At 42.2% G+C, this 25,209-nt stretch overlaps 1 protein-coding gene and 1 pseudogene across 5 annotated transcripts in view; one reads left to right on the top strand and one right to left on the bottom strand.

Moving 5' to 3' along the window:
* Positions 1 to 25,127, top strand: part of LOC113247980 (zinc finger protein 211) — a 40,068-nt gene extending 14,941 nt beyond the window's left edge. Inside the window, exons 2-7 of one of the 5 annotated variants that reach the window (XM_057313934.1) lie at positions 5,321 to 5,497; positions 7,846 to 7,914; positions 8,519 to 8,663; positions 10,029 to 10,155; positions 22,137 to 22,259; positions 23,078 to 25,127. In XM_057313934.1, the coding sequence (XP_057169917.1) occupies positions 8,631 to 8,663; positions 10,029 to 10,155; positions 22,137 to 22,259; positions 23,078 to 24,546 (1,752 nt within the window). In that variant the 5' untranslated portion in view covers positions 5,321 to 5,497; positions 7,846 to 7,914; positions 8,519 to 8,630 and the 3' untranslated portion in view covers positions 24,547 to 25,127. Of the gene's footprint in view, positions 1 to 5,320; positions 5,498 to 7,845; positions 7,915 to 7,947; positions 8,664 to 9,171; positions 9,604 to 10,028; positions 10,156 to 22,136; positions 22,260 to 23,077 lie in introns of those variants that run through there. The other 4 variants (XM_057313938.1, XM_057313936.1, XM_057313935.1 and 1 more) reach the window with 4 other exon arrangements.
* LOC130544085 (ornithine decarboxylase-like) lies at positions 417 to 3,796 on the bottom strand (annotated as a pseudogene).
* Positions 25,128 to 25,209: the final 82 nt, after the last annotated feature.

The following is a 25,209-nucleotide window of genomic DNA, read 5'->3' as shown; positions in this document are numbered from 1 at the left end:
AAACTGCAGACCAATACCCATATGAACACAGATGCAAAACATCCTTAATAAAAATTTAGGAAATAGAATACAATGATGATACATAGGTAGAAATTACATTATAACTCATGAGATGATACACACACACACGTATACATGCATATACATATGTATAAAAATATATTTCCTAAATAAATGGAAACTATCATAACATCCATACAGTGATCAAAATGAGAAAATTTAATGCTGATCCAATAATATTATGTATTCAAAGATTATATTAAAATATCAATTATTCTGTTTTCAAGTCCAGAATGAAATCGACTATCATTGATTACATTTATTTCTCATCTCACTTTATTTTTTTAAAGATTATTTATTTATTTGAGACAGAGAGAGAGAGAACAAGTTGGGGGGGCAGAAGGAGAGGGAAAGGGAGAAGCAGACTCCCTGCTGAGCAGGGGGCCCAACACAGGCTTGATCCCCGGACCCTAGGATCATGACCTGAGCTGAAGGCAGATGCTTAACCAACTAAGCCACCCAGGCACCCCTCATCTCACTTTAGATATATAGACAGATAAATAGATTTGTCCTAGAAATTAAAAAAAAAAAAAAAACACAGAACAAGATATTCAGGCATTGTTTTATTCACTGTTATTATTTACTATGATTGTTACTATAGTTGTTTATTACTTACATTACTTACTATGATTAAGCGTTTCCTAGAGTTGATGAAGAATTAAATACTCAATTATGAAAGCAAAACAATTCTAATAAAAATCAACAAAACAAAGTACACTGACACCCTTATCACACCGCACCCCAGTCAAGAGAAAAAGGAAGATTGCAGAATAGCCGGGAAGGAAAGATTGATTACCCAAAAAGCGATGTCCTTAAACTGAGAGTGAATTTTTTAAAGTAGTGGAAAATAGAGGAGAATCACATAATGTTTTGAAGATGTAGAAATAAAATTACTGTCCACTCAGGGTTGCATATAATCTTAAATGATCCTACAACAATGGGACCATCATGAAAATATATGCAGATAAACACTCAATGTCTTAATATCTAATTTTATACTTAAGGTAGAAAAGTTATGCTGGGTAAAATAGGATATACATATGAATAAAACAAAAGCATTTGAAATAAAAGCATTCTAAAGCTTTGAAGAGTTTGGGAAAAGGGATTAAAATAATTACTAGTTTTAGATATTGGCACAACAACAATGAAAGTTAAACTCCACAAGGTAACCTCCAAGGAAAGTAGAAAAAGGGTTTTCTATACAGGTGGGGATTAAGTTGATTTTAAACAACTCAAAAGGTAGAAAGAAAGGGCAGAGAGGTACATAAATTTATGATTATGGAAAAATAATAAAAGTTAAAAATCCAACCCTTAAAAAAACATTTAAAAATTTAAGTGGATTGACTTCGTATTTTAAAAGCCTGTTAGACTTGTATGGATAGTGGTGGTCAGATGGGGTTTAATTGCAAAAGAAGCCTCACATGATTCAAAATGACTGACACCAAACTACAGTTTATTGCAGGGAAAAGAATAAAATATAACAAAAACATTTAAGTAAGACTATGTATTCCAAGCAAGGCCAGTCTCACAGCAAAGGCTAGAGAAGTCAGATGTAGCTCAGGTTGTCTTCTCCTCTGTAAGTAGCTCTGTGTGACTTTGCCCTCAAATCAGGAACCACTAACATGTAGACAGAACACCTGGGAAGCAGGGAACCCAAAATGAAATTTATACTCTTCTGGTCCTGTGGGCATATTCCCTCTGTATAGTCAGCCTCAACAGCAGAGAGTCTCGGGCACATAGACCCCTGGTGAAAATCATCAACGTGATGATTAAAACCAGGAAACTATATACTCTGACCATAAGGGAATAAAACTAGACTTCATAAAAGAATACTCTGGAAAAAAAATCCCCACATATTTGGAAATTAAAGAAAACATTGACAAATAATGTTTGAGTCAAAAAAGAAATCACAAGAAAAAGTAGATAATATTTTGAACTGAGTGAAATGAAACCCAGTATATCAAGATTTGCTATAGCTGAGATTAGAAGAAAATGTATAGATTTAAATACTCAATAAACATTATCAATAAACTTGTATAAACGGCCCCAACACTCACCTTGAATTTATAAGTACAAAGCAATACCAATTGTCAATATGTGGCACGCTTTGACTATGAGTCACTGTTGTGTCCTGTTTTTAGCAAAACAGCTCAGGCTAGTTCAGACCAGCTGGAGTGAACTCACAGAATGGTCTACCCATGTAATCCTTGGCCTTTTTACAACAAGGCAATCATTCTTTTTTTTTTTTTTTTAATTATTTCAAAATACTTTATCTTTAGGTCACAACACTAAGCTTTCTCCCCATTCAATGTACAAGCTACAAATGCTTGCTCAGCAGCTGAGGGGCACTCTTTAGTAGTATGTTTGAAAAGTGAATAAAAATCCGTATCAAACAGATATTCAAAGAGTTTCCATAGGAACACAGATAAGTGACCCCATCTCCTAGTCTTCCATATTGTTTCGTCCATGCCAACCCTACTTTTGAAGACATTTAGCAGTTATTAAGAGACAGTTAGCAGTAATTATGTTAAACAGTCTCCCCAAATTCCATAATTCAAGATAAACTCGAAGTTAACAGCTACAGGACTGGCACCTACATGTTAATGCTAGCTGAAGCACGGATAGCAGAGGGACAGTTCATCCTCCTCTTCCAAGCACAGGACACAGGCAGAGTGCTGACACGCTGCTCCTCCACTTCAGGTGAGAAGTCGTGGTTCTGGATTTGCTGCATCCGTCGCCATGTTGGCCCCGATATCACATAGTGGATAGTTGGCCTCTGGAACCCATCGAAAGTAGCAGCAGCAGCAACAGCAACAGCATAAGCACCCATGTTTTCAAAGAGCCTCCGGTTGCCTACATGCATCTCAGGCAAGTCACAGCACTCAACAATGCGATCGAGCCTGTCACATTCAGTCCCCATATGCTGGTTGAATAACACTTTTCATCTGGTTTGGGTCTCTTCTGCAGAAAGGGCTCCGCATGTGTGTGATCATAAAGGGTGCAATTAAATGTTCCATGTACTCCATCATTCATGAAATAACACAAAGATTTGTTCACTTGACTCATCATCATCAGAGCATGTCTGTTCCTTTAATATGAGTTTTTTGGCAATGGTATTAACTATTGCCTGCGAGCATGAAAGCTGACACAACATGATATCTGCCAGGCTCAGTTATGATTCTCACTCCGGAGTCTGATGGGAAGTACTTGTCCGGTGCTGGGTTGATAACCCTGGTGATATTTAAGCTTTACATCCTCAGATCCAGGAAAACCACCACCTTATCAAGCAGACACATGTTGAAACCAACCTCAGCTCCCATATCACAGACACACAGATGGCCTGTATGGAGTTCTCAAGATCAGTACAGCCACTGCCCACATGCAAGCTGACACTGAGGACATCAATATTTTAGCTCTCTCACCCGTTCCAAAAGAAGCCTGCTGGTTTCGAATGTGGCACCAAATTTAACACCGAGGCGACAGACTGTTTTGGAATCATCAGTGCAATCTGCAAAACCAACTTTGCCTTTGCATGTGCCTTGGCCCCTTTCATCAATTCAACTTCACTATCAAAAGTCATCATCTGGACTCCATTTTTGGCAGCATATTAATCTGAGACACTCGCTTACAAGGATTTGCATAGATAATCGTCTCTGGAGGCACCCTGAGACTCTGTACCAATTGTATTTCAGTCTTGCTGGCATAGTCAAATCTGTCCCATGGCAGCTAGGGGCTTCGCTATGGTTCTGCTATCATTGCATCTGACTGCATACAAAGGGGGTGACCTGACGAAAATCTTTTAACCATCTCAAATGTTTATTTTTTTATTTTTTTTTTATTTTTTAAAGATTTTATTTATTTGACAGAGATAGAGACAGCCAGCGAGAGAGGGAACACAAGCAGGGGGAGTGGGAGAGGAAGAAGCAGGCTCCCAGCCGAGGAGCCCAATATGGGGCTCGATCCCAGAACACTGGGATCACGCCCTGAGCCAAAGGCAGACGCCCAACGATGGAGCCACCCAGGCGCCCCACAAATGTTTATTTTTTTTAAAGCTTTGGTTTCTTCTTCTTTTTGTAAAGATTTTATTTATTTGACAGAGAGAGAGCACAAGTGGGAGCGGGAGGCGGCAGGCAGAGGGAGAGGGAGAGGCAGGCTCCCCGGCTGAGCAGGGAGCCCCAATGAGGGGCTTGATCCCAGGGCCCTGGGATCATGACCTGAGCTGAAGGCAGATGCTTAACCAATTGAGCCACCCAGGTGCCCCTCAAATGTTTCTTTAGAATGTCTCCCAGTTCCACGACATAGAAGGCATCCTTATCATCAGAAGACAAATTAATTTTTTGGTCCAGAAGGTCCTTGGCAGTAAAGCCTTCATTGAGGAAATGGCAGTCAAACTGTGTTACTAAAGTTGTTCATGGTTTCGTGATGTTCCCATGGAAAACTAAGACATGGAACTGAAAGAAATTATTGCCAGTTTTTCACAAAGGCAATTCTCCAGAATTCCAAGTGCCATTGAAGATGTATGTGCCCTCGGTGCATTAGTGGAAGTGTTCTTTTTTTTTTCTACAGGGTAAGTCACTCCCAGGGTCATTAGGTAAAGGGCACACTTTATTTATTTATTTATTTATTTATTTATTTATTTATTCATTTATTATTTTTTATTTGACAGAGATAGAGACAGCCAGTGAGAGAGGGAACACAAGCAGGGGGAGTGGGAGAGGAAGAAGCAGGCTCCCAGCGGAGGAGCCTGATGTGGGGCTCGATCCCATAACGCTGGGATCACGCCCTGAGCCGAAGGCAGACACCCAACCGCTGTGCCACCCAGGCGCCCCTAGTGGAAGTGTTCTGGCAGAATTTGCTGCCTTAGAGCACGCAGGCTCCGTGCGCAAGCCCTATGGAGGTGTCGCCACCGAGCGTGCAGGACCACCGGCCAGAGGTAGCCCCGGAGCTCTGGCAGAGGCGAAGTTGAAGGCTCTGCCGGACAGTCATCCTTAATTTGACAGCAATCACTTGCCAGACAACATCACATCATCTGACAATTAAATGCACAGGGTACACATTATATAATAAATAGTGAGTGATTGGTATGGGATTAAATTGAGGACTGAAGCATCAAATATTACCAGGAAAAGCATTTACCAGATTCTGTCCTAATTTCACAATGACTTTGGCCACCTCGATCTACATCTACCTATACTTTATAGTCTGCATATGTGGAGCAGTTAAGAACTGTAACTAATTTATTATTAATTTAAATCTACAGGTCAAATCTCCTGCGTAGAGAAAACATCCTGTGAAGTGAGAACCAAAAACCACATCAGTATGTTCCATATAGTTACAGTCAAATCAAACAAAATTCTGTCCTATGAGTTTTGAAAGATACTATCAAGCATGAAGGCAGGGGACTCATAAAGCTAACGGATGGAAATAGCTATACCAGGTAAATATTTACTAGAATATAGCTGTAATATATTTTTTAAAAAATCCTTTAAAAGCCATGTCAGGTTGGACAGAATTGCTCTCAAGAGATTACAGATTCACTCTGCTGTGAAAACCTGGTAATACAATACTTGCATGCACCCAGACAGCTCACACGGAAGGTGCTCAGGGGATCGAACTTCCGGGAGAAAAGAACCCATCTGAATCTGACCCTGCAGTTGATCGAATCTCTTGTTTGATTTGAGCTACTGAGCTGCATTTTTTCTTTTGCAACCTGCATTGAAATACTGTCTTCTCCATTAATGATAGTCTTCCCACTGACTCCTTGGACAGATATGCGTCCTGCTTCTTCCATGTCTCTTACTTGTGTGCAGTGGTTTCACAAGGGTATTTTCTGCACACCCTGTGTTTATATCCTGAACTCTTATTTCATTTCTGTGGGATCTCACCTGGCTTATGACTGATGTACCATCTGTGAACTAACAGTTCTCAGATTTATGTATTCACCCCGATTTCTACTCCCAAATTTCAGACTTAGAGCTAATTCTGCTTGACATTATCCTTAGATGTCTGGTAGTCACCTGAGACTGAACAGGCTCATGACCAAATTCCTGATCTTCCCTAAAAACCTACTCCAACTTCACCCTTCCCTATTCCTTTTGATAGCAACTCGTATTCAAAGTTGCCCAGGCCAAAATTCTCAGACTCACCCTTGAATCCTCTCTTTCTTCCTTTTCACCTCTGTCCCATAGGCTTCCTGTTGGCTTCACCTTCAGAATTTACCAGGGTTTGACCACTTTTCATCATCAGCCCCTCTCTTTGCAAGTCAGAACCATCATCATCTCACACTCACAATCTAAATGGTTCCTGTGCTTCTCCACAGTCCCTTCCACATTATATTCTCAACAGAGCAGTTACATACCACTTCCAGTCAAGGCCTTGTACAGGCTCTGGCTTCCCCTGCAGTGTGCACAATTCAGCCCTTGTTGCCCTTCTAACTTCCTCTCTCAACCCTCTTCTCCTAATGGTGTGGCTTTAGATGCATCACCCTGCTTGCTCTTCCCTGGACACCCCAGGGCGGCTCTTGGCCCCTGGGCCTTGTGCTGGCTGTTTCTTCTGCCTGAAAACAAGATACACATGTGGCTCAACCCCTCACCCTCATCTTCTTCAGGTCCTTGTCAGATACCCTCTAATTCAGGAGACCCCCTCACCTTACTATTCTAGTTACCATGGCCACACATGCCCACCTCCCTATAGCACTCACCACTCACTCCATATTCATTGTTCACAGCACCATTACTTTTTTAGAATGATCACCAAATGATTTGTGTTTCTGTTTGTCATCCTCAACCAGAATGTGAGCTTTTTGAGGGGTTTTTAGCCTAGTTGGTTTCGTTTTATATCTTGATCACTTCGAAACCTATCTGGCACAGAGTAGTTACTTACCATGTGTGTACTAAAGCAAAACATGAGCGGTTTATGCCCTCCGGCAACTTTTCCTTGCTGCTTTCGCTTGCTTACTTCAGGCCATTGTGTGGGTTTCTTAGGAGTGAAAAATAATAATTTGGGGGAATGGAATAAAGACACTCAATATAGGCAGGAATGAAGCATGAAGTTGTATTCTGCTTCATTCCTTTGCTTCTTAAACTTCAGTGTCAGGGCGCCTGGGTGGCTCAGTCGTTTAAGTGTCTGCCTTCAGCTCAGGTCATGATCCCAGGGTCCTGGGATTGAGCCCCGTGTTGGGCTCACTGCTCAGCGGGGATCCTGCTTCTTCCTCTCCCACTCCCCCTGTTTGTGAGTTTTTTTTCTCTCTCTCTGTCAAATAAATAAATAAATCTTTTTACAAAATTAAAAACTTCAGTGTCTTCTGCTGCCCTTCCCATGACACCTTATCATTTTTTTTTGACACCTAAAGTAAGACTGTCCTCTAGTTATTTCTGTTCACCTCACCCTCTTGGATAAGTTTGTTGTTGTTGTTGTTTTTTAAGATTTTATTTATTTGACAGAGAGAGAGAGCACAAGCAGGGGGAGCAGCAGGCAGAGGGAGAGGGAGAAGCAGGCTCCCTGGCTGAGCAGGGAGCCCAAAGCGGGGCTTGATCCCAGGACCCTGGGATCATGACCTGAGCCAAAGGCAGACGCTTAATGGACTGAGTCACCCAGGCACCCCTCTTGGATAACTTTACTAATAAACGTTAAGAGCTATCAGTGTTATGCACAAATCACAGATGTTTTTCAGAAATGATCTCAGATCCCTGTGCAGATACTGTCAGCACTTACAGGTGAAATGATAATTATTTCCCAGCAAGAAGGTGAGCTCACTAAGTGTCGAACCTTTATCTTATTGTCCAGATGACCCCTTTCTACACCTGTGTGTATGCTGCCCCTGCCGTCACTGTTCTGGCATTAACCGTCAATTTGGTAAGTAGTTTTTCTTTTCAAGTAACAGTTAGACTCTTAGAAGGAATAGAATCCATCTCATCATCCCATATTTCCAGTAGGAAGCAGTGTATGGATGAAACCATTCCGCCTGCTGTGGCTGGAACATGGACACATAAACAGAGGCAGGATGGCGGTGTTCTGAGAGATTTAGAGAAATGACGTTGCCTATGTCCAGATCCTCTGGGACTGCCAGTTGGTCTCCTGCCCCTTTAAGATGAACCGAAGTCCTTCTCCCACCCTAGAAGTATAGGAGGGTCATTTCCCTTAAGCCTTGCCTTGCTGTTTGATCATCTCTCTGAGAGTTTCTGGTGTTGAGCGCCCCTCTTCCAGGCCTGATCTACCGAAGGAACTACATTACCCAGAAAGCTTTGCGTTGAGCGGCAGCGGTAATAACCCAATGAAAACCCAGAAAAGGAACATTTCCGGCAGAGCGAACCGCCTTGAGGCGGGGCTTCCGTCGTTTCTGTGGCGGTCATTTTAGCGGTTCTGGGGCTTGGGGGCTCGGTAAGAGGATCCGGAACACGGATTGGGACCCACGCGACGGACAGAGAAGGTACGAGAGGAGGCTTTGTCCACACTGTAGGGAGGCGGGTCTACTGCTGGGGACATCGCTGCCTGCGAGGCCTGCAGGCTTCAGTGTCGGCGACTGCCCAGGTCGCTCAGCTGTCATCACTTCACTTCGCCCAGAGGCTCCGATGGCGGCGGCCGCGCCCAGGGACCCGGCTCAGGTAAACCCTCGTCCCCCACCCTCCCCGCCGTCCCACCACCCAGACCCGAAAGGCCCGAGGCGGGGCGCCTGCTCGCGTCCCTGCGGCCCAGGCCCGGGTGTCCGGGACAGGGAGGCGCCGGCGGGCGGGGGCCCGTGTGTGAGCGCCGGCGTGCTGGCTGCGGGAGCGGGCTCGGGGCTGAGGGGCCGGCTGGGGCAGAGGCTGGAGGGGGCCTGAGACGGGAGGATTCTGCCCTCAGGTGACAGAGCGTGAGGCGGAGTCACGCCTGGACTGCCCGGCCGAAGTGTGGTATCTTCATTCTGAGGACCCTGGGAGCCATGGAGATTGTAGGGGGTGATGAGGACATAGGGGGAGGTTGAGTCTTTTTCCAAGGACTCAAGGCACAGAGACTGGCCTGTCTTCCCGAGGTTACGTGGCTCTGGTGGTGCCCCTCAGGGACACAGGGAAGGGCTGAGACCCTGGAAAGTCACCATGGTCACATCCATCGAAGACCTGCCTCTTCCCACAGGTTTCGATGGTTGCAGAAGTGCTTTTGGAACCTCACAAGTGAGTGGAGGTGTACCAGCCCCTCCACTGGTGCCGTCCCACATTTTGTCCAGATTTGTGGTGTCGTGAGACTCTTCACCTGCCATTCTCCCAGCCCTTGAGTTTGGGGACCCTGAAGAATCCTAGCTCAGGGTTGAGTCTAGGCCAGGGTTTATATGGAGGCATTCGCATTTGGGGCCATCAAAAGAAAATGTGGAAGCTTATTACAAAAACAGGCGTTGGTATGTGGAACTGCTCAGAGATGAGGCTAAGCTCATTCAGGTAATTGCAGGCCTCCTTTCTTTCTGGTGAGAACAAATTGGGGAACTGTGCACCAGAGTCAAGCTTGGAATGACTGCCTCTGAAGTTAGGCATCCATCTGGAGGCAAGGGAAGGCCTGGATCAGAGGAAGAAGGTGAATTTTTTTTTTTTTTTTTTAGATTTTATTAATTTATTTGAGAAAGTGAATGAGAGAGCACAAGAAGAGGGGGGAAGGGCAGAGGGAGAGGGAGAAGCAGACTCCCTGGTGAGCAGAGAGCCCTATGTGGGACTGGATCCCAAAACCCTGAGATCCTGACCTGAGCCACCCAGGCGCCCCAGAAGGTGACCTTAGCTAAGTCTTAACACACTCCATCTGGTTGCAGAGTGGGAAGCAGAATAAACACAGTTAATAATGGGAGTATAAGGAAAGAGCAGACACCAGTGACACCAAAGTCTGGTATCTCCTCTGATTCGGGCATCTTGGGAGGAGGAGGGACATGGGATAGATGTGTGGGGATATGGTTTATGGGTCTTCAGGAGTGAGGCTGTTAGTGGTTTCATCTTTCTCTATCCTGGCAGGGAAGTGTGACTTTTGAGGACGTGGCCCTATATTTCTCCTGGGAGGAATGGGATCTCCTAGATGAGGATCAGAGATGCCTGTACCATGATGTGATGCTGGAGAACTTTGCACTCACATCCTCACTAGGTAAGGCCGTTACCCTGTGCCCTGCGCTAGGCTCCAACTTTCCCTTTTCCATAGGGGCAGCTCTGTCTAACATCTGAACGATGGATACTGCTGCCTTCCTCAATTCCCTGAGTAGGTGCTGTGGTTTCTAGAGCTGGACTGAGTGCATTCCTACTTCTCTTCCTTTATTGCCACAGCACCTGCTTCAAACCCTCATAGGGAAGGATTCAGGATCAGTAGCCTTGATGTCAGCCTGATGGATCCTCCCCACTGAATGATCTAGATGGTCTTGGCCTCCTTATAGAAAATCATTTGACCGTATACGCAAGAGTTTATTTCTGGAGTGTTTGTTCTATTGCATTGGTCTGCATTTGTCATTATGGGGTCAAATTTTAAATTAAGAAGTGTGACTCCTTCAATTTTAGTCTTTTTCAAGATTATTCTGGCTATTTGGTGTCCTTGAGATTCCATGTGAATTTTTCTATTACTACCAAAAAAATGGGATTTTGGTAGGTATTTCATTGAATCTGTAGATGGTTTGGGATAATATTGATATCTTAACGGTATTAAATCTTTCAATCCATGAATATAGATGTTTTTCCACTTATTAATTTCTTTAATTCCTTTTAGTAATGTTTTGTAGTTTCTTGTGTTCGTATCTTTTACTTTCTTGGTTAATATCTAATATTTTTTCTTTTGATACTATTATAAGTGGAATTGTTTTCATAGTTTCCTTTTTAGATTGTTCATTTTTAATGTACAGAAATATAACTGGTTTTTTTATGTTCTTTTTTGTTATTATTATTATGATATATTAGTCACCATACAGTACATCGTTAGTTTTTGATGTAGTGTTCCATGATGCATTGTTTGCGTATCAGTGCTCCATGCAATACGTGCCCTCTTTAATACCCTTCACCAGGCTAGCCCATCCCCCTACCCCCTCCCCTCTAAAACCCTCAGTTTGTTTCCCGGAGTCCATAGTCTCTCGTGGTTCATTCCCCCTTCTGTTTACCGCCCCCCCCCCCCCCCGCTTCATTCTTCCCTTCCTTCTCCTAATGATCTCCCTGCTATTCCTTATGTTCCGCAAATGAATGAAACCACATGATAATTGTCTTTCTCTGCTTGACTTATTTCACTTAGCATAGCCTCCTCCAGTCCCCTTCATGTTGATGCAAATGTGGGGTAACCATTCTTTCTGATGGCTGAGTTATATTCCGTTGTATATATGGACCACATCTTCTTTATCCATTCATCTGTTGAAGGGCATCTTGGCTCCTTCCACAGTTTGACTATTGTGGACAATGCTGCTATGAACATTGGGGTGCATATGGCCCTTCTCTTCGCTACATCTGTATCTTTGGGGTAAATACCCAGTAGTGGAATTGCTGGGTTGTAGGGTAGCTCTATTTTTAATTTTTTGAGGAACCTTCACACTGTTTTCCAAAGTGGCTGTACCAACTTGCATTCCCACCAACAGTGTAAGAGGGTTCCCCTTTCTCCACATCGTCTCCAACATTTGTTGTTTCTTGCCTTGTCCATGTTTGCCAGTCTAACTGGTATAAGGTGGTATCTCAATGTGGTTTTGATTTGAATTTCCCTGATGGCTAATGATGTTGAACATTTTTTCATGTGTCTGTTAGCCATTCATATGTCTTCATTGGAAAAGTGTCTGTTCATATCTTCTGCCCATTTTTTTCTATTTGATTATTTGTTTCTTGGGTATTGAGTTTGAGAAGTTCTTTATAGATCTTGGATACCAGTCTTTCATCTGTAGTGTCATTGGCAAATATCTTCTCCCATTCCATGGGTTGCCTCTTTGTTTTGTTGACTGTTCCCTTTGCTGTGCAGAAGCCTTTTATCTTGATGAAGTCCCAAAAGTTCATTTTTGCTTTAGTTTCCCTTGCCTTTGGAGACATGTCATGAAAGAAGTTGCTGTGGCCGATGTCGAAGAGGTTACAGTGTATGTTCTCTATGATTTTGATGGGCTCCTGTCTTACATCGAGGTCTTTCATCCATTTGGAGTTTATCTTTGTGTATGGTGTGAGAGAGTGGTCAAGTTTCATTCTTCTGTATATAGCTGTCCAATTTTCCCAGCACCATTTATTGAAGAGACTGCCTTTTTTCCACTGGATGTTTTTTCCTGTTTTGTCAAAGATTAGTTGACCATAGAGTTGAGGGTCCATTTCTGGAGTCTCTATTCTGTTCCATTGGTCTATGTGTCTTTTTCTGTGCCAGTACCATGCTGTCTTGGTGATCACAGCTTTGTAGTATAGCTTGAAATCAGACAGCATGATGCCCCCAGCTTTGTTTTTCTTTTTCAACATTTCCTTGGTGATTCGGGGTCTTTTCTGATTCCACACAAATTTTAGGATTGTTTGTTCCAGCTCGTTGAAAAATGTCATTGGTATTTTGATCGAGGTGGCGTTGAAAGTGTAGATTGCTCCGATCCATGAGCATGGAATGTTTTTCCATCTTTTTGTGTCTTCCTCAATGTCTTTCATCAGTGTTCTGTAGTTTCTAGAGAACAGATCCTTTACTTCTCTGATTAAGTTTATTCCAAGATATCTTATGGTTTTTGGTGCTATTGTAAATGGAATTGATTCCCTAATTTCTCTTTCTTCAGTCTCATTGTTAGTGTATAGAAATGCAGCTGATTTCTGAGCATTGATTTTGAATCCTGCCACATTACTGAATTGTATGAGTTCTAGTAATTTGGGGGTGGAGTCTTTTGGGTTTTCCACATAAAGTATCATGTATCTGCAAAGAGAGAGAGTTTGACTTCTTCTTTGCCAGTTTGAATACCTTTTTTTCTTTTTTGTTATCTGATTGCTGTTGCTAGGACTTCTAGTACTATGTTGAACAATAATGGTGAGAGTGGGCGTCCTTGTATTCCTGATCTTAAGGGAAAGGCTCTCAGCTTTTCCCCATTGAGAAAGATATTCGCTGTAGGCTTTTCATAGATGGTTTTTATGAAATTGAGGAATGTACCCTCTATCCCTACACTCTGAAGGGTTTTAATCAGGAAAGGATGCTGTATTTTGTCAAATGCTTTTTCTGCATCAATTGAGAGGATCATACGGTTCTTGCCTCTTCTCTTATTAATGTATTCTGTCACACTAATTGGTTTGTGAATATTGAACCACCTTGCGTCCCAGGGATGAATCCCACTTGGTTGTGATGGATAATCCTTTTAATGTACTGTTGGATCTATTAGCTAGGATCTTGTTGAGAATTTTGGCATCCATATTCATCAGGAATATCGGTCTGTAATTCTCCTTTTTGATGGGGTCTTTGCCTGGTTTTGGGATCAAGGTAATACTGGCCTCATAGAACGAGTTTGGTAGTTTTCCTTCTGTTTCTATTTTTTGAAACAGCTTCAGGAGAATAGGTATTATTTCTTCTTTGAATGTTTGGTAGAATTCCCCGGGGAATTCCTGTTTTTTGGGAGGTTTTGATCACTGCTTCAATCTCTTCACTGTTAATCGGTCTATTTAGATTATCAGTTTCTTCCTGTTTCAGTCTTGGTAGTTTATAGGTTTCCAGAAAGGCATTCATTTCTTCCAGGTTGCTTAATTTACTGGCAGATAGTTGTTGATAATAGTTTCTAATGATTTTTGTATTTCCTTGATGTTAATCGTGACCTCTCCCTTTTCATTCATAATTTTATTAATTTGGGTCCTTTCTCTATTCTTTTGAATAAGTCTGGCCAGTGGCTTATCAATCTTATTAATTCTTTCAAAGAACCAGCTTCTAGTTTTGTTGATCTGCTCTACTGTAATTCCGGTTTCTAATTCATTGATCTCTGCTCTAATCTTAATCAGTTGTCTTTTTGTGCGTGGCTTAGGCCTGTTCTTTTGTTCCATCTCCAACTGTTTAAGGTGTGAGTATAAAGACTGCATTTTAGAATTTTCTTTTCTTTCATGTGAGGCTTGGATGGCTATGTATTTCCCCCTTAGGACCGCCTTTGCAGTGTCCCATAGATTTTGGACCGATGTGTTTTCATTCTCATTGGCTTCCATAAATTGCTTAAGTTCTTTTTTAATTTCCTGGTTTACCCAAACATTCTTAAGCAGGATGGTTCTTAGCTTCCAAGTGTTTGAGTTTCTTCCAAATTTTTTCTTGTGATTGAGTTCCAGTTTCCAAGCACTGTGATCTGACAATATGCAGGGAATAATCTCAGTCTTTTGGTATTGGTTGAGACCTGTTTTGTGACCCAGTATATGGTCTATTCTGGAGAAAGCTCCACGTGCATTTGAAAAGAAGGAGTATTCTGTTGTTCTAGGGTGAAGTGTTCTGTACGTATCTATGAGGTCCATCTGGTCCAGTGTGTCATTCAAAGCTCTTGTGTGTTTGTTGATTTTCTGCTTAAATGATCTGTCTGTTGCTGAGAGTGGAGTGTTGAGTTCCCCTACTATTACCGTATTATTATCCACACGTCTCTTTATTCTGGTTAACAGTTGACTTACGTAGTTGGCTGCTCCCCTGTTGGGGGCATAGATATTTATAATTGTCATATCCACTTGTTGGATACATCCTTTAAGAATAATATAGTGTCCTTCTGTATCTCTAACTACAGTCTTTAGCTTACAATCTAATTTGTGTGATATGAGAATTGCTATCCCAGCTTTCTTTTGAGGTCCATTGGCATGAAAAATGGTTTTTCATCCCTTCACTTTCAGTCTGGATATATCTTTAGGTTCAAAGTGAGTCTCTTATAGACACCATATGGATGGGTCATGTCTTTTTATCCAATCTGCAACCCTGTGTCGTTTTATGGGAGCATTTAGGCCATTCACTTTGAGAGTGATTATTGAGAGATATGATTTTAATGGCATCATGTTGCCTGTGAAGTCCTTGTTTGTTTCTATAGATTGTCTCTGTAAGTTTCTGTTCTGTATCACTCTTGGGGTCTTTCTACTTTTATAGAACCCTCTTAATATTTCTTGTAGGGCTGGCTTGGTGGTCACACATTCTTTCAGTTTCTGCTGGTCTTGGAAGCTCCTTGTCTCTGCATCTATTCTGAATGACAGCCTTGCTGGATACAGTATCCTTGGCTGCATGTTCTTCTCATTTAGTGCTCTGAATATGTCTTGCCAGCCCTTTCTGGATTGCCAGGTCTCAGTAGACAGGTCTGACGTTATTCTGATGTTTCTCCCTCTGTACGTAAGGAATGTCTTCCCCCTTGCCGCTTTCAAGATTGTTTCCTTGAGGGGCGCCTGGGTGGCACAGCGGTTGAGCGTCTGCCTTCGGCTCAGGGTGTGATCCCGGCGTTATGGGATCAGGCCCCACATCAGGCTCTTCCACTATGAGCCTGCTTCTTCCTCTCCCACTCCCCCTGCTTGTGTTCCCTCTCTCGCTGGCTGTCTCTATCTCTGTCGAATAAATAAATAAAATCTTAAAAAAAAAAAAAAAGATTGTTTCCTTGGATCTAAGATTTGTGAATTTTACTATTATATGTTGTGGTGTTGGTGTGTTCTCATTGATCTTGGGGATGGTCCTCTCTGCCTCTTGGACACAAATGCTTGTTTCCTTCACCAGATGAGGGAGGTTCTCAGCTACAGTTTGTTCAAATATCTCTTCTAGACCTCTCTCTTTCTCCACCCCCTCAGGGATCCCGATAATTCTGACATTGGAACGTTTCATTGAGTCAGTAATCTCCCGTAGCTTTTTTTCATGAAAATGGAGTTTTTTTCCCATGTTACCTCTCTTTCCTTCTTTTCTATCATCTCATCCTCTAACTCACTAATTTATTCTTCTGCCTCGTTTACCCTGGCAGTCAGACCATCCAGTTTAGACTGCATTTCATTCATCAAATTCTTAATTTCTGCCAGATTCGTTCTCATTTCAGTCCTTAGAGATTCTATATTTTTGTTAATATTTTTCTCAAACCTATACATCATCTTGATAATTGTTACTCTGAAATCCATTTCTGACAACGTGGTTATATCCATATCCATTAGTTCTGTGGCAGAGGCCAGAATCTCTGTTTCTTTTATTTGTTGGCGGTTCCTTCTCATTGTCATTCTGATGAGGTGTGGTTGCCGGGTTGTACAGAGTCCAAATAATTGACCAGGACCCCAGCAAGATGCACCTGTTTTATAGGGACCTTAGGGATGTGGGCTTCTTGTTCTTTCAGCCTGTCTTCGGGGGGAGGAGCCTGCTGCGCTGATACTCAGGCAATCCTGTTTGGGCAGGGTTTCCCTGCCCCCTATGGGGTTGGGGGGATGGGCACAGTGAGAACTGGTTTTTTGGTTTTTCGGGGCTTTTGTTCTTTAGTGGCTTTCCCTGGCGGCTTTCTGTGTCTCTTCTGAGAGTCGTAGCAGCAGTGATGGTATCCAAACCTCTGTCTCAGAACAGAGAGATCACAGTCTGCTCTTCACTGAGCTCTCCAGGCCACACTGACTCCGTTTCTGTCCATGCTGCTAAAAACCCGCAGTGTCCTGGTTTGTGCGCCCCATAACCGCTCTCTCAGTCCTCACTCCTAGGGCTGGATGGTCTCTGCCCTTTGTGCCTTTTTTTTTTTTTTTTAAGAATTCATTTATTTATTAGAGACACAGCCAGTGAGAGAGGGAACACAAGCAGCAGGAGTGGGAGAGGAAGAAGCAGGCTCCCAGCGGGGTAGGGAGCCTGATGCAGGGCTCGATCCCAAGACCCTGGGATCACGCCCTGGGCCGAAGGCATGCGCTTAATGACTGAGCCACCCAGGCTCCCCTCTGCCCTTTGTGCTTCTAAGACTGCCAGCCACCCCCGGTTCACTTGCACTCACGCGCGCACTCCCGAGCTCCGGGTTTCAGTCTGGTTTCCCCCCTGCTACTGGTCTGCTAGTCCGGCCTGCTCCCCAGCGCAGGAGGCTTCTGCCTTCCCAGCACATGAGCGCGGTGGCTCCCTCCCCCTTCTGTTTATCTTCTGATATCTGCCTGCAGATTCTCAGCTCCCCGCTTCAATCCTCTAGACCAAGCATCAGAGATGTTTTGTTTGTAGAGATCCAGATGTATCTTCTTACATCTCAGGCTGATTTCGTGGGTGTTCAAGATGGTCTGGTAGATATCCAGCTTGATTCAGGGGACTGGTTGAAATAGGGTCCCCTACTCCTCTGCCATCTTCCCCTCTCTTTTTATGTTCTATTTGTATCCTGTTATTTTGCTGAATTCATTTAGTTTTTAAGTTTTTAGGCCTAGATTTCTGTGTATAATATATTCACAAGCAAAGATAATTTTACTTATTCCTTTACCTTTCGATGCCTTTCTTCTTTTTCTTTTTTTGTTTCCCTGTCTAGAGCTTCCAATACCATTTTGAATAGTAGTAGTGAATGTTGGAATCCTTCTTCCTGATTTTGGAAGAAGCTTTCAGTCTTTCACCATTGAATATATTAGCCATGTGTTGTAATCTTTTACTTTTACTATGTTAAGGTAGTTTCCTTCTGTTCTTAGTTTGTTGACTATTTTCATCATGAAAGGGTGTTAAATTTTGATAGATGTTTTTTGTGTATCAGTTGAAATGATCATGTAATTTTTTCCTCATTCTGTGAATGGGATGTATTACATTGATTAAATTTTGTATGTTGAACCAACCTTTTCATTCTAGAAGTAAATCCCAGTCGGTCATGGTGTTTAATCCTTTACTATGCTGCTGAATTCAGTTTGCTAATATTTTGTTGATGATTTTTTACCTTGATGAATCGTCAAGTATATTGGTCTACAGTTTGCTTGTAGTGGCTTTGTCTGTTTTTTATAAAAATAGGTGTGTGTTCTTCATTACATGGTTGGCAGAACTCACCAGTGAAACCCATCAAGTCCAGGACTTTTCTTTTTTTCTCCCCCCAAAGAATCTGAGTTTATTTTATTTTTAATATTTTATTTATTTGAGAGAGAGAGATATCATGAGCAGGGGGGAAGGGTAGAGGGAGAAGCAGACTCCATGCTGAGCAGGGAGCCTGACGTTGGACTGGATCCCAGGACGCAGGGAACATGACCTGAGCTGGAGGCAGGCACTTACTTAACTAACCAGTGGAGCTACCCAGGCGCCCCAGGGCTTTTCTTTGTCAGGAGGTTTTTGGTTAGTGATTCAGTCTCCTTACTAGTACTCTCTTACAATCTCTTTTATTTCTGTAGAAATGGTAGTCGTGTTCCCACTATAATTTTTCATTTTACTATTTTGAGTCTTCCTTTTTATTTTTTTAAGCCAATCTAGGTAAAAGTTTGTCAATTTTTTTTTTTAGAGCTTTTATTTTTAAGTAATCTCTAAACTCAACATGGGGCTCAAGCTCAACTCCACGATCAAGAGTCATGCTCCACTGACTGAGCCAGACAGGCACCCCAAAAGTTTGTCTAAATTTTGATAGCTTTTTGAAAGAACCAGTTTTCAGTTTCGTTGACTTTTCTTCATTGTTTTTCTTGTCTCTATGTCAGTTCTAATCTTTATTATTTCTTTTTTTTCTTCTAGCTTTGGGTTTCTTGGAATTTTTTGTAGTTAAGTTGTAAAGTTAAGCTGTTGATTCAAGATCTTTCTCCTTTATAATTTAAGTGTTTATAGCAATAAATTTCCCCCGTAGTGCTGCTTTTGCTGCTTCACATAATTTTTGCTGATATTGTCTTTTCATTTGTCTCAACCTAAGTATTTTCTAGTTTTCCTTGTGACCCTTCTTTGACCCATTGGTTGTTTAAAAACGATTTGTTCAATTTTCATAGGTTTGTGAATTTTCCAGTTTTCCTTCAGTTTTTGATTTCTAACTTCACCCATTGTGATTGGAAAGATACTTTGCATGACTTCTGGCTTTTTAAATCCAATAACACTTAATTTGTGACTGACCATATTCTTTCTTCTGGAAAATGTCCCATGTGTAGTTGCTGTTGGGCAGAGTATTCTGTATATTCTGTTAGGTCTGCTTGGTTTATTGTGTTGTTCAAGTTCTCTATTTCCTTACTTTGCTGTGTTTATTCTATATTATTGAGAATGGGGCATTGATGTCTCCAAGTATTATTTTAGAACTGTCTGTTTCTCCCTTCAGTTCTGTCAATTTTTGCTTCGTAGGTTTTGATGGTCTATAATTTAACAGAGATCTTTATTTGGTCATAGGTACCTAAATATTCATAGTTATTATCTTTTCTTGTGTCTTGAACCTTTTATTGTACATAATGTCTTTCTTTGTCTCATAACCTTTTTGATGTAAAGTCTCTGTTATCTGATACTAGTGTAGCCACCCCTGCTCTCTTTGGATTACTGTTTTCTTGGAATGTGTTTTTCCAAGCAGTCACTTTCAATTAACTTGTGTCTTGGGGTCTAAAGTGAGTGTCTTGTGGACCACATATAGTTGGATCATGTTTTTTTATCCATTCTACCAATTTTGTCTTGTGTTTAGAGAGTTTAATCTATTTACATTTATAGTAACTACTAATGAGGAGGAACTTCTGTCATTTTGCTATTTGTTTTCTATATGCCTTGTAGCTTTTTTGTCCCTCATTTTCTGTATTTCTGTCTTTTGTATTCACTTGATTTTTTTTGTAGTGAAATGTTCTGATTTGTTGGTTTTGTTTTGTTTTTGTTTGTATACTTTCTGGAGGGCTTTGTTTTTTGGGGTTTTTGTTAGTTAATCGTGGGGTTATATTTAACATATAAAATGATAACAATTAATTTGAATTGATGCCAGCTTAGCTTCAATCATATTTTTTTAAACTGTTTCTATACAACTCTGTCTCCACCCCTTTTAGTTATTGATGTCATGAAATTACATCTTGCATGTGTTGTGTGTCCAAAAATTTAGATCAGTAATTGTTATTTATGTGTTAATCTCTAAAACTTAGAAAACAAAAAGTGGAGTAATAAACCCAAGTTACTAGCTTTTATAATTGTCTGTGTATTTAATTTAACAGGGATCTTTATTTGGTCAAATAACTTTGAGTTACTATCTAGTGTCCTTTCACTTCAACCTGAAGGACCCCCGTTAGAATTTCTTGCAGGATACATCTAGTGGTAGAGAACTCCCTTGGCTTTTTTTATCTGCAAGATCTTAATTTCTCTCTCACTTTTGAAGGACAGTTTTGCTTGTTATAGGATTCTTGGTTTTTTTCCTTCACCACTTGGATATGTCAACTCACTGGTTCTGGCCTCTGTGGATTCTGATGAGAAATCTGCTAATCTTTGGAGATCCATTGTATGCGATGAGTCGCTTCTGTCTTACTGATTTCAAGATTCTCTCTTTGCATTTTGCTTTTGACACTTGGATTATAATGTGCCAAGTGTGAGTCTCAGATTTTAGCCTGGTTGGAGTTCGCTGAGCTTCTTAGATGTTAATGTCTGTGTCTTCCAGCAAATTTGGAAGTTTTCAGGCATTCTTTCTTCAAATAAGCTCTCTGTCCTTTTGTTTCCCTCTTCTTCTTCTAGACTAATCCATTGCATATAATGGTTTACTGATGGTATCCCATAGGTTCTTAGGTTATATTCACTTCTGGTCAATCCTTTTTCTTTCTTTTCCTCAGATTCGATATCTTCAAGTTCACTGATTATTGTTTCTTCTGCCTTCTCAAAGCTGCTTTTGTATCCCTCTAGTGAGTTCTTTCATTCAGTTATTTTATTTTTCAGCTCCTAAATTTCTTTTTGATTATTCTTTATATTTCCTGTCTCTATTGATATTTATGTTTTGGTCATGCAACATTTTCTTGACTTTGCCCACATTTTCTTTTAGCTCTTTGAGCATCTTTTAGACAGATGTTTTAAAGTCTTTGTCTAGGGGCACCTGGGTGGCTCAGCCGTTAAGCGTCTGCCTTTGGCTCAGGTCATGATCCCGGGGTCCTGGGATCAAGCCCTGCATCAGGCTCCCTGCCCCTCTGGGAGCCTGCTTCTTCCTCTCCCACTCCCGCTGCTTGTGTTTCCTCTCTCACTGGCTATGTCTCTCTCTGTCAAATAAATAAATAAAATCTTTTAAAAAAATAATAAAATAAAATAAATAAAGGCTTTGTCTAGGGGCACCTGGGTGGCTCAGTTGGTTAAGCGTCTGCCTTCAGCTCAAGTCATGATCCTGGGGTCCTGGGTTCAAGCCCCACGTCAGGCTCACTGCTCAGCAGGGAGCCTGCTTCTCCCTCTCCTGCTCCCCCTGCTTGTGCTCTCTCTCTTCTTTCTGTCAAATAAATAAAATCTTTAAAAAGAATAAAGTCTTTGTCTAATAAGTATACAATGTGGTCTTTGTCAAGGACAGTTTCTCTTGATTTGTTTTTTTTTCTTTAGAATGGGTTAAACTTTCCTGTTGCTTTGTATGTCCTGTGATTTGTTGTTGTTGTTGAAAACTGGACTTTTGGAGGTTGTTGTTTGTTTGTTTAATGGTTTTAGGGTGTCTCTACTGGAGATCAGTCTGAGGTGTAAACTTAAGATCTTCTCTGTTTTTTTCTGAGATTGTGCCTTTCCCTGGGAATGTATGATGATTTTCTCTATTCCCCCATATATGTGATTTTGAATATCCTAGTCCTTGAATTTCTGCCTCCCAAAAGGGGAATAAGAGAAACATGAAGGGAGGGTGCTGGAGGGGATAGACATCTGCCCTTTAAATCCCCTGTAAAATTGCCTGAGTCAGGGAGGGAGAGGTTTTGCAACAATGGCTGCCCACCTGTCTGTCACACTTGCACCATCAGAAGCACAGATCTGTGGTACTTGGAGGACAGAGTCCTTATTGCCCACCCTGGCTCCAGCAAGCTGCTCCAGGAAAATGGCTGCCTGCTCTGGGACTCAGAGTTAGACAAGTTGGGACATGGATAACTTACACAATGTTAAGAGCTGATATTGACCAAAATTAAAGCAATTTAGCATGTTGCAAAACAGTTACATCAGATTGATTCTGTCTGTGCATTTGTGGTCCAGGTGAAGAGGCAAGCTCCTGGTGCTTACTGTCCCACCATCTTTCCTCTAGCTGGGCATGGAGGTACTTTTTGTAGTATCTTTCCTATGATCCACTGTGTGCTGAGTTGTTTCAGGCCAATATTAACCATTGACCTGTCCTGTCTTACCCTTAGGATGCAGATCTTCTAGGTCCCATAAAGTTGCTCAGCTGGGGTTAGGAGAAGAGTCCCCTGTCCTTCACAGGATGGATAGAATTCCAGTCTCCACAAGATGGGCCCAGAGAGGGCCTGACCCAGGTGAATGACAGCTGGGGGAGAATGTGATGTCAGAGTTTTATTCAAATCATACCAGGAACCTGTCATATTTGTGTTTTGTTACCATTGCTGGTGGCCACAACTCACGTCTGCCTTCCCTTCTCCATTCTTGACACTTCCCTGACTTGTCATTTATATTCTCCAGCCCCAGACTAATCCCCACCTCTCTGGACCTTTCTTCTCACTCATTCCTCACACTCTTCTCTCCTCATTGCTTTCCAACATTGTTGTATTCTAAAGTGTGGACATATCTTTTAATAATTTTTTTTTTTAAGAGAGGGTTGGGGGCAGAGGGAGAAGGAAAGAAAGAATCTTAAGTAGGTTCCATGCCCAGCATGGAGGCTGCCACAGGGCTCAGTCTCACTACCCTGAGATCGCAATGAGAGCTGAAATCAAGTCAGACACTTAACTAAGCCACCCAGGCGCCCCATCTTTTATTAATTCTTTAAAACCAGTTACTTTGTTCCAGTCAGATTTTCCTACATGTGGACATAGACTTCTGCACAGCGTCACATGTCACCAGCAGATGTAATCCTGCTATAAAAGCCATTAATAGTAAAATGAGTTGTAGAAGATGTGTTTTGCCCTGGCCCAACCCTTTCCTTGTATCCTGTGCCTAGTGAGGCCTTCCCAATTCTGTGACCTTGGGGACCCAGTAGTACAAAGCAGCTGCTTCCAAAACCTAACCCCAAAATAGTCCATATACTGGTTCTTTAATGTGTCAGATGTACATTTGTGATTGTTTTTCCCCCTTCCCAATAAAGTCAACATGTATTTCATCATCTCTTCTTTGCTTTCAGATTGTTGGCATGGAGTGGAGGATGGGGATGCAGCTTCTGAAGAGAGCATTTCTATAGGAGTGTCACAGATTGGGACTCTCAAGGCAGATTCATCTTCTCAGAAGGCTCAGCCTTTTGAACTGCATGGCCCGATCTTGAGAAACATTTTGTACTTGGCTGAGCACCAGGAATCATATCTTGGGGAAAAACCATATACATGTAGGAAACAATTCTGTTTAGCTGCCAACCTTCAACAGTACCAGGGGCAGCACACTAGAGAGATACCCTTCAGAAGTTACGTGGACAGAGCCTCATTTATAAAGAACTGTACAGTCCACGTGTCAGGGAAGCCCTTTACCTGTGAGAAGACACAGAAGGACTTCTTAGCCAGCATGGGATTTCTCCAACAACAGGTCACTCAAACTGGGGAGAAGCTGAACAATAAGTGTGAGGCTGTCTTTCACAATGGAAAAAGTCATCACAACTGTGGAGAATGCAAGAAGGCCTTCAGCTGCACAGACACACATGCTCAGGACCAGAGAGTTGTCGCTAGAGAAGGGCTTTATGAGTGTGGCAAATGTGGAAAAGCCTGTACCCGAAGATGTAACCTCATTCAGCACCAGAAAGTCCACACCGGAGAAAGACCTTACGAATGCAGTGCATGTGGAAAATTCTTCACCTATTACTCCAGTTTCATTATACATCGGAGAGTTCACACTGGAGAAAGGCCCTACGAGTGCAATGAATGTGGGAAATCCTTTAGCCAAAGCTATAGCCTCAATAGCCATAGGAAAGTTCACACTGGAGAGAAGCCTTATGAGTGCAGGGAATGTGGAAAATCTTTCAGCCAAAGGTCCAACCTCATTCAACATCAGAGAGTTCACACAGGAGAAAGGCCTTATGAGTGCAGTGAATGTGGGAAGTCCTTTAGCCAAAACTTTAGTCTCATTTACCACAAGAGAGTTCACACTGGAGAAAGACCTCATCAGTGCAATGAATGTGGGAAATCCTTCAGCCGAAGCTCCAGCCTCATTCACCACAGGAGACTTCACACTGGAGAAAGGCCTTATGAGTGCAGTAAATGTGGGAAATCCTTTAAACAAAGCTCCAGCTTTAGTTCACATCGGAAAGTCCACACAGGGGAAAGGCCTTATGAGTGTGGGGAATGTGGAAAATCCTTTAGCCATAGCTCCAACCTCAAGAACCACTGGAGAGTTCACACTGGAGAAAGGCCTATTGAGTGCAATGAGTGTGGAAAGTCCTTTAGCTGCAAATCTAACCTCGTTAAACACCTGAGAGTTCACACTGGAGAAAGGCCTTATGAGTGTGGGGAATGCGGAAAATCCTTTAGCCAAAGCTCCAGCCTCATTCAACACCGGAGAGTTCACACTGGAAAGAGGCCTACTGAGTGCAGAGAATGTGGGAAATCCTTTAGCTCCAAATCTGACCTCATTCAACACCAGAGACTTCATATTAGAGAAAGGCCTTAGATGTACAGGGCTGTGCAGTTTCCTTTTAGGTAATTACAGTGGAGGAGAAAAGTTGTGAGGAAGCCATCTACCTAAATTTAAGCGTGTACATCTGAAAATCCACAGTGGGGAGATCTCCTTTTAGTTGAAGTATGTGTGAATCTATAAGGAGCTGTGTTATGCTTCCTAACCCGTCCAGGGCTTTTGCCAGATTTATGTCACTGCCACTTTCTGTGAAAGAGTTTTGTCACCTTTACCACTCAGCAGGTTCACACAGTGTGCGTTAGTGCATTAGTTACCACCACAGTGTGCTCAGGGAAGCTGACCTCTTTCCTTCCCCTTTTGCTGGAGGAAATCATGATTACTCTTAGCCTTTAAAGGGTCTTCATTCTCTTCTCTTGTAGAAGTTAGGGCATGGCCCAGTGGACCCAATCTGCGTTCTGCTGGTAACTTGCCAAAAAGGACCACATTTCCCAGGATGTATTAGTTTTGTGTGACACTCCTCTTGGATTTTCCTATCCTCCAAGTCACCAACCTGGGATCTCCCTGCCTCATATTGCTTTGGATTTTGCAGTAATAAAAGACATTATTGTTAAGCCACATTTGATCTTGGGGGTTTCTATTCACTGTGTGAGGTGATTTGAAAACGGCTGGGCTTTGCTGGCATTAAGGAGTGAACAGCTT

The sequence above is a fragment of the Ursus arctos genome, unplaced genomic scaffold, assembly GCF_023065955.2.
Source record: "Ursus arctos isolate Adak ecotype North America unplaced genomic scaffold, UrsArc2.0 scaffold_19, whole genome shotgun sequence".
Taxonomy (NCBI): domain Eukaryota; kingdom Metazoa; phylum Chordata; class Mammalia; order Carnivora; family Ursidae; genus Ursus; species Ursus arctos.
Note: the sequence above shows the minus strand (reverse complement) of the source record. Positions and strands in the feature narration are given on the sequence as shown.